General features: G+C 41.2%; 1 protein-coding gene across 2 annotated transcripts in view; it reads left to right on the top strand.

Annotated features, from left to right (window-relative positions):
* The window catches only part of LIMS1 (LIM zinc finger domain containing 1), a 165,439-nt gene that overhangs the window by 77,295 nt on the left and 70,028 nt on the right, over positions 1 to 18,116 (top strand). The window contains exon 1 of one of the 2 annotated variants that reach the window (XM_058534341.1): positions 13,539 to 13,766. The exons of the other annotated variant lie outside the window; for it this stretch is intronic. Coding sequence (XP_058390324.1) covers positions 13,660 to 13,766 — 107 coding nt within the window. The 5' untranslated portion in view covers positions 13,539 to 13,659. Of the gene's footprint in view, positions 1 to 13,538; positions 13,767 to 18,116 lie in introns of those variants that run through there. 2 annotated transcript variants of the gene reach the window in all.

Raw genomic sequence — 18,116 nt, 5'->3', positions numbered from 1 at the left:
AATTTATTTTTCTTGTGATGAGAATATTTAAGATCTACTCTCTTAGCAGCTTTCAAATGTGCAAACAATATTATTAACTATAGTCACCATGCTGTACATTACATTCTCATGACTTATTTATTTTATAACTGGAAATTTGTACCTTTTGACCCCCTTCACCCCTTTCACCCAGATCCCACCTCTGACAACCGCCACTGTTCTCTGTATTTATAAGTTCAGTTGTTTTTGTTTTTAAGATTCCGCATATAAGTGATATCATACAATGTTTGTCTTTCTCTGTCTGACTTATTTCACTTATAGCATAATGCTCTCAAGGTCCATTCATGTTGTTGCAAATGGCAAGATTTCATTTCTTTTTCATGGCCAAATAATGTTCCTGTGTGTGTGTGTGTGTGTGTGTGTGTGTGTGTGTGTGTATACACATACACATATACACCACATTTTCTTTATCCATTCATCCATTGATGGACAGTTAGGGTGATTCCATGTCTTGGCTATTGTAAATAATGCTGCAGTGAACATGGGGGTACACATATCTTTTTGAGTTAATGTTTTCATTTCCTTTGAATAAGTACCTGGAATTGCTGAATACTCTGGAACTGCTGGATCATATGGTAGTTCTATTTTTAATATTTTGAGGAATCTCCATACTGTTTTCCATAGTGGCTGTACCAATTTACATTACCACCACAGTGCACAAGGATTCTGTTTTCTCCACATCCTTGCCAATATTTTATTGTTTCTTGTCTTTTTGATAATAGCCATTCTAACAGGTGTGAGGTGGAACGTCATTGTGGTTTGATTTGCATTTCCCTGATGATTAGTGATGTTGAGCACCTTTTCATGTACCTGTTGGCCATCTGTGTGTCTTCTCTGGAAAAATATCTATTCAGATCCTCTGCCCATTTGTTAATCAGATTTTTTTTTTCTGTTGAGTTGTATGTGTTCTTTATATATTTTGGTTATTAACCCCTTATTAGATTTATGGTTTGCAAATATTTTCTCCCATTCCTTAGGTTACCTTTTCATTTTGTTGATGGTTTCCTTTGCTGTGCAGAAGATTTTTAATTTGATGTAGTCCCACTTGTTTATTTTTGCTTTTGAAGACTTTGCTTTTGATGTCAAATCCAAGAAACCATCGCTAAGACTGATGTCAAGTTGCTTACAGCCTGTATTTACTTTTGGGAGTTTTATGGTTTCAGGTCTTACGTTCAAGTCTTTAATCCATTTTCAGTTAGTTTTTGTGTATGGTGTAAGATAGGGGTCCTATTTCATTCTTTTGCATGTGGCTGTCTAGTTTCCCCATCACCATTTATTGAAGAGACTTTCCTTTTCCCATTGTATATTCTTGGCTCCTTTGTCATAAATTAAGTGACCATATATGTGTGGGTTTATTTCTTGGCTCTCTATTCTGTTCCATTGATCTATGTGTCTGATTTAATGCCAATACTATACTGTTTTAGTTGCTATAGCTGTGTAATGTAGTTTGAAATCACGGAGCATGATTTCTCCAGCTTTGCTCTTGTTTCTCGAGCTTGCTTTGGCTATTTGAGCTCTTTTTTCCTCTCTTAATCTACTTAAGCGTTTAGAAGCAAATCCCAGACATTAGGTTATTTCATCTCAATATATTTCGGAATTGGACTCTGATAATATGGACGTTTTCTTATATAACCACATACTATTATCACTTCTAGCAAAATGAGTGATAATTCTTTGACATCATCTAGTACCCAGTCCGTAATCAGATTTTCCCGTTTGTCCCAAGAACATCCTTTTGCAGTTGGTTTGTTTGAACTGGGATCTAAACAAAGCCCATACTTTCATAATACATTTGATTGTGACGTCTCTTAAATCTCTCTTAATTTGGAGGAGTACCCCTTCCCTTCTTTCTCTCCTTTCATTACTTGTTAGAGATGCCAGCTCTGTTATCATGTAGAATTATAGTTTTGAATTTTTAAAATAACCTTTATTTTGGAATAATTTTAGATTTATAGAAAAGTTGCAAAGATAGAGAGTTCAGAGAATCCCCATATACCCCCCCACCCAGATTCCTCTCGTTAACATCTTACATTACCTTCATAATGTCTTTTTTCTATTCTAGTATCCAATCTAGGATACCACATTGTGTTTAGCCTTGGTTGAATTTTAAAATAATTTCTGATCATAAGCTCTCCTCTGCTGAGAAAAATAACCATTTTCTGGCTAGGAGGCAGTACAGTTTAATGGTTAAAAGCCTGGTTAGTACTAAACTTAAGGCTGGGTTTCAGATTATCATTCATGTAATAACTGTATGATCTTGGACAAATTACTTATATTACTACATCAGTTTCATCAACTTTAAAATGAGAATAATGATATTACTTACTTATTGGATCATTGCAAAAAATAAATTTGGTAAATGCATGCGGAGTGCTCAGAACAGTTCCTGGCACATAGTCAGGTCTCAGTCAACCTAGATCTTGTCATAGGTATTATTTCCTAAATCATAGTGAGCCTCAGGGAAGAAACTGGGTCCCCTGGGGGAAAAATAATGCATAGATGTTTTCTTCCATTTGCCTTAGAAATAGTTGCTTTGCTTTGGCAGGGATTTCTTAAGATCAGAATTGGAAGATGAAACTGCATACCTTTTTTTTTTTATTAGTTTCTCACAGTGATGAGTTTGTTTTGTGTTTTAGAAACACCTTCTTTGCAGCCTTGCTTTGCATAAGATAGTATAAGCAAGTGACTGTTTGTATGGCTTAAACTCTGAAATTTGTTTGTGGTAAGAAGTGTTATCAAAGGAACTGAAATTGGTTTGGTCACATTATCAGTGCCTCTTCACACACCCACACCCTCCTCAAGTCTGTTGTCTCAGTTGCTTCCAATGCCTCCCCTGTTGCTGTTTAACAATACACTTGGTTTCAGCGGGAGTTGCTATGATAAAGAAAACCTGTTTTCATTAGAACTTTAGTCTGTTTTTCCATAACTCTTGGAAACACTGAATAATAACATGTTTTCTAAAAGGAAATAAGACAGCACTGGTAATTTGGACCTAAAGACCTCTAAGGAATCCAGGAATTCAGTTAAACTGAAGGTCACCAGTTTAACTCCTTTCTTTCACTGGCTTTTGCGTCCAGACCTGTAGGAGAAAATTAGCCGAAGAGGAAGATCTCTATTAGTAGGAATTATACAAGAGTACAACCACGAGTCTCCTTCCAAAACCCTCAGACTGCCCATTCACAATATCCCTCTAGAACATAATCAGACTGCCTCTGGTTCATTTTCGGGGAGGGAAAGTGTGAGCTGGCTCAGGTGGCTTTGGTTCAGTCTCTTTCTAGTCTGTGAAAGTCTGCAGTCCGAGAGTTGTCCTCACAGCTCCCGTGCCTGCCGTGCTTCTGAGTTAGGTTTGTCATAGTGGACCTTTTGATGATCCGTGGGAGGGAGTGTTTTAGGGCCCAGAAACAGTGTAGGTAGTGGCCAAAACAGGAACATTTGAGTCAAGTAAACCTGGGTTTAGATCCACATTCTCTGTTATTGGTTGTGTTGCTTGGTCAAGACATTTAACTGCTTTAAGACTCAGTTACCTCGGTCCGGCCTGGTGGCGTAGTGGTTAGGTGCGCACGCTCCGCTGCGGCGGCCCGAGGTTCACAGGTTTGGATCCCGGGCGTGCACCGACACATTGTTTGTCAAGCCATGCTGTGGCGGCTTCGCATATAAAGTAGAGGAAGGTGGGCACGGATGTTAGCCCGGGGCCAATCTTCCTCAGCAAAAAAAAAAAAAAAAAAAGAGGAGGATTGGCAACAGGTGTTAGCTCAGGGCTGGTCTTCCTCACACACACGCAAAAAGACTCTGTTACCTCATTTGCAAAGTGGGAATAGTAAAGATACATGCCTCATGGGATTGAGATGAAAATTAAATGAGACAATATACATAATATGCTTGGTAGGCACTCAAACTTCTGTTGTTGTCAGTCATAATTATATTAGATAAATAATGAAGAGGCTTTTTTTTTTTTTTTTGCTGAGGAAGACTGGCTCTGAGCTAACATCTATTGCCAATCCTCCTCCTTCCCCCCCTCCCCCCCGCAAAGCCCCAGTAGATAGTTGCATGTCATAGTTGCACATCCTTCCAGTCGCTGTATGTGGGACGCAGCCTCAGCATGGCGGGAGAACCGGTGCATTGGTGCACGCCCGGGATACGAACCCGGGCCGCTGGTAGCGGCGCGCGCGCACCCAACTGCCAAGCCGCGGGGGCCGGCCCAATCAAGAGGCTTTGAACTTCATAATAGTGTGAGGTGAACATTTTTGTGTCCCAGCTTTTTCTTTTGTAAATACTCTTTGAAAATTATTTTATTAGATTCAAAGTAAGTTTAAAATGCCTGCCTTTCTGTGGACAAGATTAAAGATCAAAGCAGCATCAGGTACAGCTCATGCTGTACCTCACCAGGTCGGTTTTGTTAAGATGTGGTGCTTGCTGCCTCCGTCTCTGTCTCTCTGTGTCTAGTCTGTCGCCCTGGCCTCTCTGTTTTACTTCCTGAATTCCTTTCACACCAGTTCTTCCCTGTTTCCATTGTCACCACTGTCGCTCCAGCTGTTGTCTCGTCCCTGGATTGCTGCACAGGCTCTTAACTAGTCTGCCTCTGTCCTCATCCCCACTTGCCCCGTAAAATCCATCTTCCTGATGCTGCTGTGAGACAGGTCTTTGTGAAACAAATTTGATCTTGTCAGTCCACCGTTTAACAGTACAGTGGCGGGCCGGCCCCGTGGCGTAGCGGTTGAGTGCACGCGCTCCGCTGCTGGCGGACCCGGTTCGGATCCCGGGCGCGCACCGACGCACCACTTGTCAGGCCATGCTGTGGCAGCGTCCCATATAGAGTGGAGGAAGATGGGCACAGATGTTAGCCCAGGGCCAGTCTTCCTCAGCAAAAAGAGGAGGATTGGCATGGATGTTAGTTCTTCCTCACAAAAAAAGTAAATAAAATAACAGTACAGTGGCTTCCTGTCGCTCTTTGGGTAAAAAATACAAGGCCCTTTGAAACATGCCACTGCCTGTCTCTCTAATCTCATCTTGGTACCGAACCTCTTGATCTCAGGTTCCTGTGCCCAATGCGTGGCAAGCCAGACACTGAAACGACAGTTCTTGGAGATGGAGAAAGGCCCCATTCGAGTTGGCCAAGAGGAGAAGGTGGGAGCATGGGTTGGCTCAAATCCGCCTTAACAAGAGCAGAATGCAGGGCCGTTTGATAGAGCTAAGGAGCTTGGCAGGCGGAACTTAAGAGAAACAAAGGGGTCACTCCTGATAAGCCGCTGAGCAGCAGAGGCTGGTGGGGGCCAGCCGTCTGGTGATCATAACCTCCCCAAAGGCATTCTCTTTGTTGTACAAAGCAAACTCACAAGTCCTCGAGACCAGAGTCACCCCTCAAATTAAACAAGAAAACAGCAAATTGACAGGATTCATCTATGTCTGTGTTGGGAACAAGATCAAGAGGCAATCATGTTCTTATTGAATATCTACAGTAAACCTCAGGTACCTGGCTTCAGTCTCACCTCGCAACCCTTCCCCTCAGCCGCGTGATTGGACTTCATTCCCTCCTGCCTCTGGGTCTGTGCACGAGCTGATCACTCCTCCACCAGTGCCCCCACACCTTGAGCCCTTTGCCTTTAGTGCCTACTCCTCCCTTAGGTTTGGGGTATGAGATCCAGTGTTTCTCTTTCAGGAAACATTTCCCTGCTGTCCCTCTCCCCACACCGCTGTAAACATTCTCATAGCACCCTCTTCTGTGTGTGTGATTGTATGGTTGGCACTGGTATCCCCCGCTGGACTGAGAGCTCCATGCGGATGCTGGGTCTGTAGTGCTTAGAGCGGAGCCTCTCGCGTGGTAGATGCTCACTGAGCAGGAGAGATTGGAGTGGGGAGTGCACAGTACATTCTCCTGTGCTCTGTTCCTGAGTCCTACCTGCCAGTCCTGTTGTAATGTTGTCTGTGTCTGTCCCTTCCCCTGTCCCTTGAGCGCCTCAACTGGACCCTTGTTTCCCACTTGGGCAATGACAGACCCTCTGCACATGACTTCCTGGTTTTTTTCCTACCAACCTGAAAGCTTGTGGTCCTGGCCTGGAAGGTCCACTACTCTGCCAGTCTTGTCATCCCCTTGACACGTCTCTGTCAGTCACATCACACTGAGATTTCCTCTGTCTGGAGTGCCCTCCACCCTCCTCTCCCCTCTCTCCCCTCAAATCCAGCCCTCTGTAGGGATGCGTCAGTATTTGATTATGTACACTGAAGGTTCCTGAGGTGCCCTTGCTTCCTGATTAGGGTGCAAATCCCCTGGAAGATGGAATAATGTATCTTCATTTAATTTTTGTTCTCTTCACTTATTTTAAGCATTTAAATTTTTATTTCCTTATTATAGAACTATGTTTGTCCATTGTAGAAAAATTAGAAAATATAGATAATCCAAAAGAAAAAACAATTTTTAATCTTTTCAAATTCTACCAACCGAGGATATTTTGGTATATACTATTCCAGACTGTGGTATGTGTGTATGTACACATGCATGGTATATGCCTATGTGGTCTTTCATATGAAATGGAATCACGTAGTGTATAGTGTCCTGTAGTGTTTTTTTCCACTTAACAGTATATCATGAATACATTTCATATCAACTAGATGTCTGCATTATCATATTCAGTTACCATCAGTCACTCTGGAACTGTAAAACTATACAGGAAATGTTAATGTCCTTATTGAAATAATTATGTCTTTAGAGCTTTCTTAAAATTTTAAATCCTATTTTTGTCATTGAACTGAACTTTTATCTGAGTTAGGGAGAAAAAAATAACAGTAAATGAAGGGATGATACTGATATCAGAAATGAGGCAACGAAACTTTTTTTGATGTTGTTGCCTTTAAGATTAGACTTTACACAGAACCTAGGGAATATTTTGATAACCTGGTGAAAAATAGTTTTGCAGTGAATGTGTTGACAGTGCTAACTACAGTAGTGAAACCTAGAGTGGAGTAGGGCAGGAACTGTGGTTTCTTTTTCAGGACACACCTCTTGAATTCCAGGGCAGGGAGAAGAACATGTTTGTTCTTCCGGGTGCTCAGAAGATCTGAATTGCTGGCTTGTGACTCCACCTGTCTTGGAATGTGAAAAATAACTGTTTCTTTTCTCCTCTCACACTCAAGTACTTTACTCATTGGATTTTTTAAAGTGAGGGTTTAGTTTAAAAATATGCTCAACAGATATAGATATGCTGTAAGGTGGACAGGTAGAATGCGTAGAAACAATATTTATAGCAATGTTATATAAAATCATATATTTTCAGTCAAATTATATGAAAATCTAGATTTATAGAAAAGTTCCCTTTCATGAAAATATTACCACTAGAGTTCCTTTGTAAAACAAGTTTCTTTTGAGAATTAAAAATTACTCTATTTACAAAAGTTTAACTGTATATGCAGTTTTCCAAAAACATGTTTACTACATCAAATGAGATACATTATAATTTGTCCTGATGGGGGAAAAGTGCAATCCTCCTGCAGACCTCTGTTGCCTTGTTCCTTGCCTGTGACCTCAATGCTTTGTTGAGGAGGATCCTCTGTTCCCTTTGTAGCAGGTGTGTGTCGGGGCTGGGATGGTCATGTGCCTTTTCTGTGGTATCTTATATCCTATGTAACTATTATCTTTGGAGGAGCTCTTCTGACCCAAGAGAAAGTGAACGGGGAGTAGTGATCAGGAAGAGTGGAAAGACTGCTCAGTGTCTTTCTCCCTGTTCCGACCTCTCCACTCTGAGGGCCTGGCGTGTGTTAGGCCTTCCGGAAATGTTTGTTGAATAGCTGAGTGTATAAATCCTGACCTTGTGTTCCTGTTTTATTTAGGAATGGGATTTTTGACTAACGCAATGATTAAGAAATAAAGCATGCTATATCAGGGAGTCTAGTCAACATTGGCACTTCGTGTTACACAGGTCCTTTCTTAAAATCAAATCACTTTAATCTGAGGAAAACACCATTGAGATCATCTGATTCAGCTGCTTGATTCCAAATGGAAAAATCGAGGACTTGGGTGGTGAAATGACTTCTTGTGTGCTCATATGCCAGCCACAGCAAGTAAGTCGCCAAACATGGGCTATCAGCTGACTGTCTTCCGGCTTCCCTCTCGTACCCTCACACCGACTTACCTTGTACTCTCCCTCAGCCCTTTAAAAATATGGGATGAGGTAGGTTACTTGGAATTTCATTCTACATTCTTTTGAAATATGCCAGGAAAACTTGCCATATTGTGACAGTGGCTTTTGAGAACATTCTTTAGTTGTCTAACAAAAGACTGTAGATGACCCCATGTTGCTGGTTGGGAGAGAGACTTCTGTATGTTTCTGACTCAGAATGATGCAGTCAAGCTCTCACGAGCTTTTGATGATCACTCAGCTTGTCCGCTTGGGAGTGTCAGAGTTACAGAGAGGCTGATTAAGGAAAACATTCAGAGGGGCTCGTAGACAGTTGCAGTATCATCTACTTATGAATGGAACTATATTTTTGGTGATTTTTTGTCTGATTCTGGACTGTTTTTCTGGATAGTTGATTTTGCCTTCTCATACTCTCTGCTCTGGTTAGTTTGAACCTGAACCTACTCATAATGGCATATCTATTGCTGGAGATCTGTTTTCAACACTGTGTCCTTCCTTCATATTGAGCCCAGAACACTCTTGAGAGGCCTCATTGAGGAAGATAGCATGGCTGGAAAATAAATGTTTAGGAGATCAATGTGTTGGAAATAGTGAGGAAGGATATTCTTGCTTTATCAGACAAAGTTTGCTTTTCCCTGTAAATGATTATTCCTGAGATAAAATTTAAACTAAAAAAGGATTCATTTCCATTAAGTTCAAAGTTAATTGCAAAACGTAAAATTCTTCTCTTACTGTTTGTCACACAAGGAAATTAATGCCTGGAAATGTACAGCTGTTCAGCCAGTTTACAGGCCTGTAGTAACTGGTATAAAGATACTGCTAATGAGGCCTGGTTACTATAATTCTGCCTTGGAAGCCAGTTTGCAGCTGTCTTAACTCTGTATAGGGGAAAGAATTGACAATTCAGTTACACTAATGATCAGTTTTAGAGCCTTGATCTTTAATTAGGTTTCTTTACCCTCCAATGCCTGAAGGGGTTACTTGGACCAAGTATGCTAAAAACTGGACTATGTCAGGTATAGGGAAAAATCTAGGCTAATTTTTTTATTCTTATCCCAAATGGAAAGTGTTTATACTTGTAGAAGGTACTGTTCAACTCTACAAATATGAAAAGCTTCTGAGTTTTCATAGTCTCACCAAGAAAGTAAATTTTTCCAAAACTATGGAATGGATGCATCTTTTAAAAATCTCATTTAGGTAATGTTGAGTGTTAAATGCCAAAAAAAAAAACCCCCAAAATTTAAAACTCTGGAGCTTTAACCTCAAATGTAGCATTTGTAAAGTGATGAGGCTCTCGGGGCCGGCCTGGTGGCGCAAGCGGTTAAGTGAGCGAACTCAGCTGCGGCGGCCTGGGGTTCTCCAGTCCGGATCCCAGGCATGCACCGACGCATCACTTGTTAAACCATGCTGTGGCGGCGTGCCATATAAAGTGGAGGAAGATGGGCACGGGTGTTAGCCCAGGGCCAGTCTTCCTCAGCAAAAAAGAGGGGGATAGGCATTGGATGTTAGCTCAGGGCTGGTCTTCCTCACACACACACACACACACACACACACACACAAAAGGCTCTCAAAATCAATTAGTTGAACAGCAAAACCAGAGAACTTATTTATTTAACAAGTGCAAATGTCTACCATGTACCTGGCCTTGTAGACACAGTGATAAATTAGATATATTGCTGCCCTCAAAGAGCTGTATTCTAAGGGGAGAGGGGTGAAGAAACAACCTGTCGTGAGACTATGTGATTATGAATGACAGGAGTAGGCACGGGGCGCCTGGCGGCTCACGGAAAGGGAGTTGTGGGTGAATAGGGCCTGGAAAGGCTTCTTGTAAGAGATGGTGCTTGTGCTGGGTCCTGGTGGGATGCCTAGGAGCTAGTCCTACCAGCAATCCTTCTCCCAGTCGCGCAGCTGCATGTGGAAAGGCAGGAGGTGAGAGGAAGCCAAGTCTGTCCAGGAAGGAGCCGCCTGGAGTTCAGTACAGTGCCGGGGAGGGGCGGAGGCTGAGCTGGCGCCAGTGGCAGTGGAGCCATTGAAGGGCTTTTCAGCAGGATCAGTAAGTGATCAATTTACATTTTAAAAGAACACTTTGAAATTAGGAGGATAGATTAGAAGAGGGTAAGATCAGTGGCTGAAAGATCAGTTAGGAGGCTGAGAGAATTTAGGAGGAGAAGGAGGGAGCTCTTCTGATGCAGTGTCTGGCCCACTGTAGGGCACCGACTGAATGTGTATTTAAGTGAGCAGTGAAATCCAGAGTCCCACAATGTGGTGTTGGAGGTTTTCAGGGAAGGGAGGATCAATACAAATTGGAAGGTCTAAGATAAAGTCCACCTGTTGGCTTCGGAAGGATCTATCAATTCCCTGAAATAGTTATAAAATTTTTTGCTCACGTGCGTTTTCTGAGAGTCATTAACTTTCATCATATTCATAAAAGGTCCACCATGACCCTCCAAAAGATAGAAAACTACTGGGTTAGAGGTTAGCCTAGCAGAACAGAGACTTAACAACCACTAGGCATGTGGGCGGTGGGGGAGCCCCAGGAGTTTTATGAGGTGGTTAGTGCTTCATCACTGGAAGTGTCTAAGGAGAGTCAGAATGCCAGGTCAGGGATATTGTATAGGAGCGAGACCGTGTGGAGAATGAGAGAAGGGAATTCTGCATTAAATGGGAGGCTAGACTGGCCTTCAAAGATTGTTTAGAGTGCTAAAAGGAAAAATTTCCCTGGACAGAGACCTAGGAAATATGCACTTACATACGCCCTCCTCTGTACTGTCAAAAGCACGCTAAGACAGTTGTTTGAAATTTCAAACTCATTTTAAATAGGCCTGATCTGAGAATCAGGCATGACTGATAACTCTGTTTCTGTGAGGAAAGTAGGAAAAGGGAAGAAAGCTGAAGACCCGAGAGCTGCTTTGGCTGTTGCGCCCACTGCGTGTTCCAGGGGTGTGTTCTCCCTCCCTGGTGCTGATGTGCAGGGTGACTGTCGTGAGGGGGGAGTTGGTGATTCCGCTGCAGAGTGAGCTAGTCAGTGGTGTATTTTGCAGGATTTGTGAATTTCCCTTTCAGAAATTGAGCAAGTGTGCGTCCACGCCTGTTGCTGCTTTCCCTGGTTCTGCTTACAGAACAGGAAAATCTCAGTGCACGTCTGGAGGATGCTGGGGAGAAAGAGGAGGCCTCTCCTCTCTGTCACTGTGTTTTCTATGAAAAGACAGTGGTCAGCAGGGCTTTGCGCAAGCCCCAGAATTTAATTTTACTCAGTTGTGACAATTTTATTAGAATGTAAGCATTGATTTACTGAAATTCCTATTTGTCAGTACAACCATTTTAAAAGTCAGAGGGCAAGAATTGTTTCAGTTCGTTTGTTATATAACTCAGGAACTTTTTTTTTTTTTCTGTTCACATCCTTTTAACCTTAGACTCATCAAATACAGCACTCGTCCTACACAGCTAGGTGTTTCCTGTCTCCTTAACCTTTAGTACATGGTCACCACGCTCTTCCTTGTCAGCATGCTGCATTCGTTTTTTAAAAGCTCTTTTCAAAATCAACCTTTCTTATTTACATTTTTCTATAGAAGCAAGTCATATTTAATGTTGAGGTTTCTGTGTTTGCAGTGAATACAATTAATTTGTATTTTATTCATCAGGCATCTGTTCTGTTTTGATGCCTAGAGTGAAAAAAGAATAAGATTGGTGGTTGTTTTTCCTCACTTGTTTTTCACTTGTTATGACAAAAATGTGAGAATTAGACACTTTGGGAATTCTAATTTTATGTTTCTATTACTGTAAAGTTTAAACTTTTCTGTATTTTGGTCTCAGGATCCTAGGGCTTGTGCAAAAGGTGTAGGTAAATCTTCTAAATTATTTGTGTTCTTTTTGAACAGGCAGTATATTCAAAGTTCAGAAGGTATAAAGTGGTATGTAAGAGAAAAGCTTTCTTCTGCTGCTGTCCCCAAGGCATCTAGGCGCCCAATATTACCACTTGTTGTGTATCCTTCCAGAGAGAGAGATACATCTGTCACTTGGGTTTTTTTTTTAACATGTTTCATCACTAATTAAATCCAGGGTGGTAACAAAATTAGTAGTATTTTTCCTGCATCTTTAAAAATGTATGTTATATTTTGATGGCAGCTGTTATAAGTTGTCTGTTTTCCATTGGTGCCGTGGAACCGGTGTGATCGTTAGCCCTGAGGGGAGCTACATCTCCATGTCCTGAGAGAAGGAGTAGGATACAGGACTCCCTTTCCTTGTGGGGTGCCTTAATTTTTGTATTTATAATACAGATACTTTCAGAGAGGAGACTATGTTAACTCTTGAACTCTTGGTGTAAAAAAAATTTTCAGACCCCTTTCTCTGTGCTCTTGTTGTTGAGGGGATTCTAGAAGGGAAAGAAGCTGATACAAATTTCTCAGAGAGAAATTACTGGAACCATGAAGTCATACTACTGGTTAAGAACCTGCCAAGGATCTAGCCTGTGTTTGTGATCTGGTGATATATACTGAGTGGGATTGAATGAGATTGGAGGCCAGGACCCCACCTTCTGCTGTACTAACATCATTTGGAGCTGGATGATAAAGGACTTGCCCCATATTATCTGTTTTCCATTATCTACAACCCCACCTTGGAAACACGCACCCCCTCACCCACCCCCCACCCCCCCACACCAAAAACCAAAACGTCTTTCCTAACTTTGTCATGTCTAGGATCAGATACACAGATAAATTCAAGGGCTGCATAGGCACCCACAACACCTTTAGGCAGACAGTGTTGATTAAACTGAGTGCACATTTATGAGGGGATTACTCAGGGTGGGTAGTTGGAGATGTAGAACATCATTGAATGGAGAGGGATACAAGACACCCCTTCCTTTCAGTAATGGATTTTTGAGTAATATTTAATGGGGGAAAAAAAGACAAAGGCACTTCCTTTCTAAAGAGGATTTAGAGGGCTGAGAGGGAGGAATTGGACTGCTTCCTTTAGAATTGTGCCTTTTTTTTTTTTTTTTTTAAGGAAAATGTCCCAAAGAGCTCATGATGACCAGGCACTTCTTTAAACTGACAGCTGCTTGTGAAGTGTTAATGGATTTCCTGGCAAATAAAAAAGGGCAGGACCCTTCTTTAGTCATTAGCTTACTGGAGCTTTTTAGCCCAATTTTAATTCAGATTGATACTGGAAAGCTTTATAAAGAATTGGTGTGATTATTCACAACAATTAAATTTTGCTTATTAGTGAGCATGTGAGCAGCCCAGGTCACTACCTCCCCTCACCCTCCAAGGTGCTAGGCCCGGAGATAAAGCCAGCAGGCCTTGCTGAGGAGGGTGTGTACTAGCGGAGAAACAGGAAGCTGTGCTTCAGCGCCGGCCTGCCTGGAGGTTTCTAACTCAGGTCAGGTGTGCTGAGGTCCCGTGGCAAGGGACACTGCCTTTCTGAGCCCTGTCAGCCACTCTGCTCAGCATAAATGCTTTAAAGTGTCAGTAATTGATGTGTAGAGAGAAGTATGACTGCATTACAGCTTAAAGAGCTTTCACAGTCAGGTCTCTACAGAAGACGACGAGACCGTCCCGAGAGTTTGAAGCTAAATGGGTTCCCGGAGGAAGAGCTAAGGTGAGTGCAGAGTCATGGTTGGCACCTAGTGATGGCAGCGAGATTCATGCCTAACTGGATGCAGTGTGGGGAGGACACACTGAGAACATTCCACCAGGAGCCTCTCAGTCTGTAATGAAAGACTGAACACGATTCCGAGATTGTGCTCGATTGGAACTGTGCAAAACTATAACTCTTTTTTCCCATTTCTTCACAAATCCTGTAAGTTGTTTTAGCTCTTCTCCAAACCTGCAGTGTTATGTCTTTAAAAATTTTATAATCACCAGAGTAATATTTAAAACTGGAAACAATTGTTTTTTTCCCCTTATTTTAAAGATAATTGCTTTAGCTTATTAGAACATGTTTCTGTGAGTGATTTTTCTTTGATTTTTGGTGGTGAGGGTAGTTTGTGGTGTTTGGGGTGGGGGTTGGGGTGTTCATAGAGGATTCTTTATAATGGAAATGGATTTAACAAAGGAATGCAGAGAAACTGTTGAATGTAACCTAGGAAGGAAGGACTTCAAAAATCTGGAGACCATTTTAACTAAAAAGGTTATGGGTTTTTTGTTATGAACGGTAATTTGCCTGAAACAACACAATTTTAGTTTTTGTTACATCTGTTGAAATTTTTTTTAGACTTTAGGTTCTGAAAAGTCCCTGCAACATTAAGCTATACGTTACAGTACTGTGTTAACATGAAGGGTTTAGATTTTCTGTTTCTGAGGTGAAGTGTTCCTGTTTTAGTGCTGACAGAAAGCTGCAGAGACTTCCTTTTCCTTTTATTACGTTTACTGTATAGTATTTTAATTTGTTTTAGACTCTTAAGTGTTTGAATATTCCAGTTAGTTGGTGGGAGGGATATTTATGCTTTGTGTACTATTGCTCTTTTCCTATAAATTTGTTTTTAGAGTTTATTTTAAATTCTCTAAATTTGACAGGGAAAAAATTGACAAAGAAGCTTTTTTAAACTTCTGTTCAGTTGGTATTTGTGTTATAGCCAGCTATACTACAGGAACTGTACTTTGAGAGGGAAACATTTGAGAATTATTGACTCTTGCACTACCTTTTGAAGAGAATAGTAGCATTAAAGAACTGTTATTGATGCTAATGTTGTTAGAATTTATTCCCTACTATGTCAAGTGTCTCTTAGCTACATTGAATGTGTTGGCTTTGAATTGATTGGATTAAACAGACTTTAAAAGCTTCCTAGTGTGAATTGTTACGAGTTGTAAGGGTGAGGTTTGGTGACAGTGTTGAGCTCCCTTTTGGCAACCAAGAGGCTGTTGGGAGTGACTTCTGACCTCGACATCTGGTTGTAGCCTCTAGTCGAATCTGATCCAAGAGTGGAAAGTTTCCAAACACAGTTTTAATTTCAGACTTGGGATCCTAAGAAATTTCCTTTTTAAAAAAACTAAGATATATAAAACAACATTTGAGACCAGCTATCTTTTACTTATTTTCAGGCAGTGGCAAAATTACCTGTGAATAAAATTACCTATATGCCAGAGAGGTAGTTATTTATATAGTTATAATGGCCTTTGAAACAACTAGAGTTTTTCTTTTCTCTGGAGTTTAAATTAAAGGAAGAAGAGTAATTTTTAAGTATTGCTTGTTTCATTGGGTTAAAGGGAAATATTTTTTTCCACCCGTTCTGTGTAGTTCTAGTATTCCCTGGCAATAAGAACAGACTTATGGGGCCGGCCCAGTGCCACAGCGGTTAAGTGCACGCGCTCCGCTGCAGCGGCCTGGGGTTCACAGGTTCGGATCCTGGGCGCGCACCAATGCACGGCTTGTTAAGCCATGCTGTGGCGGCGTCCCATATAAAGTAGAGGAGGATGGGCACAGATGTTAGCCCAGGGCCAGTCTTCCTCAAGAAAAAAGCGGAGGATTGGCATCAGATGTTAGCTCAGGGCTAGTCCTCCTCACAAAAAAAAAAAAGAAGAAGAAACTTAGATTTCTGCCATTTCACTCTCCCGTAATGCAGAGAGAATGACCGTTTTCCTTATTTTAGGAGTGCAGAGCTTAGCTAGGAAAAGTAGGCAGTTGTCTGTTTTTCCATGGACTTCTTATCAATTTAGAGAGAGAGGAGATTTTTTTCTAGTTTTATACTAAACCCCTTTTTAGTATTAAATCAGGTTTCTTAGCTAATAGGAATCAGGGAGGGTAGGGACTTTGAAATTAGGGTTGATGTCTTCCATGAAGTGACTCAGTGATGTCTGCTGAGTGCCCACCATGTGCTGAGTAAAGATGCAGTGATGAATGAGACAGTTCTTCCCTCAGAGGACACCTCGGTTCTGGCAGATCCAATGTGACCAACAGATGTTCTTCCTACAAGCAGTTATTTGACTTTGAATACACGTGATATCAAACGTCTTTCATGCTGTCTCAAGTATTGCACAAGACGCATTCCTACTCTCATTCCTTCTTACTCACGTGTTCATTTTCTTGGCATGTTTATGGACTCGAGCAGAAAAACTATCAGAGACTAAAAAGGGCTATGCTCACTGCCAGAAAACATTTTTCTTTTAAGTTTAAATACAAGACTGTGCTTTGAAACAAAATACAAGTGTTTAAAGAGCACTGTAATAGACATGAAAATAGTTATAGCTTCAAACTTGAAATTCTTTAAAACAGAAGCATGTAAAAGGTAGCATGAAAAAAAACTGACTATAGATTTTTATTTAAAGTGTTAAACATAACCTGAAACTTACTATACTTGCATAATTTGTACAATGGAACAGTACCCACCGTGTTTGAGGGTTATGTTACAGCAGTTTATCTTACTTAAATAGTAATTGTCACTACTAGTAGAAAGTTTCCTGTGGGCCTTTATCTTCAGTTCTAGAACATGTCTTTAATTTTGGCTAGAATCTAACATGCCTAAGAAACAGTTGGAAATCATTTCCCTTTATGAAGCTGCATGTGAAGGATTTGAATAAAGCATGTATACTCATGTACACACAAGGCCTTTGTACGTAAAGCCTATGCAGACGCATGCAGATAGTCTCTGTGTCCATCTCCTCAGAGCCTGGGTGGAACTGGGTGACTTTCCAGTTTAAGCAGTGGACTCATAAGAGAGAAGTAGTTCCAGTCTGGGTCCAGTGGGTCAGAAGTTCTTCTGAGCCTCACACCTTTACAGGGCTTTGACCCTTTCTTCTCTGAAATTTTTGATGCCCCAAAGTAGCATCAAAATATATATATTCCTAGCTATTTATTCTATCTCTTAAATAGAGATAGAATTGCACCCAAACAGTATTTTTTTTGAGGAAACTTCAATGAAAAACACACCTGAACAATCCACAATCCCCTGTTTCTTTAAAATTCTCAAAGTCACTTTTGCTCTGCCCCAAATATAAAGAATCTATAAATAACTGATTGGGGACACCTCAAAATTCAAGTCTTTGCTAGCTGGGTCTCAAACATAGTTTAATGCAGGGGTTCGCAGACTATGACCCATAGACCAAATCTGGCCCACTGCCTGTTTTTGTATGGCTGCAAGCTTAGGATGGATTTTACTTTTTTTTTTTGGTGGGGAAGAGTGGCCTTGAACTAGCATCTGTTGCCAGTCTTCCTCTTTTTTGCTTGAGGAAGATTGGCTCTGAGCTAACATCTGTGCTAGTCTTGCTCTATTTTGTATGCAGGAGGCCGCCACCGCATGGTTTGATGAGTGATGTGTAGGTCCGCACCTGGGATCTGAACCCATAAACCCTGGACTGTTGAAGCGGAGCATGCAAATTTAACCACTATGGCACCGGGCCGGCCCTTACGTTTTTTAAATGGTTGAAAAAAAAATAAAAAGAAGAATATTAAATGACCTATGAAAATTACATGAAATTCAAATTTCAATGTCCATAAATAAATTTTTATTGGAACACAGCCATGCATTTGTACGTTGTTTATAGTGGTTCCTTGCTACAGTCGCAGAGTTGAGTTGTGACACAGATGTATGTTCCCTCAAAAACAGTGTATTTCCTATTTGCCCCTTTACAACAGACCCCTGGTCAAGTGCTAAGATAAAGAACCCTTGGATCTTTCCCTGTTGTTCCTTTAGTTACGTGTCCACCCTCCTCACTCCTCCACTTGCCCGTTAGATTTATTATGCATGGGTTAAATCAGGGCTTTGTCAGTCTTTTGAAATGAATATGAATCAGGAAAATATACTTTGCAATTTGTATCCTTCTGTGACGTTGTATCCTTCTGTGACGTTGACTGGATGCAGCAGTGAGAAGTTCTGTACTGGTTAGAACTCCTTTATGCTTTCCTTTCCCGCCCTTTCATGATGGAACTGGGTAACCAGCGATGGAGGAAGTGCCAAGAAAAGGAACCTTTACTTTCTTGTTATTAAATAAGTGTTCTGAGCTCATATCTTTC

Source organism: Diceros bicornis, chromosome 40 (assembly GCF_020826845.1).
Source record: "Diceros bicornis minor isolate mBicDic1 chromosome 40, mDicBic1.mat.cur, whole genome shotgun sequence".
Classification (NCBI taxonomy): Eukaryota; Metazoa; Chordata; class Mammalia; order Perissodactyla; family Rhinocerotidae; genus Diceros; species Diceros bicornis.
Note: the sequence above shows the minus strand (reverse complement) of the source record. Positions and strands in the feature narration are given on the sequence as shown.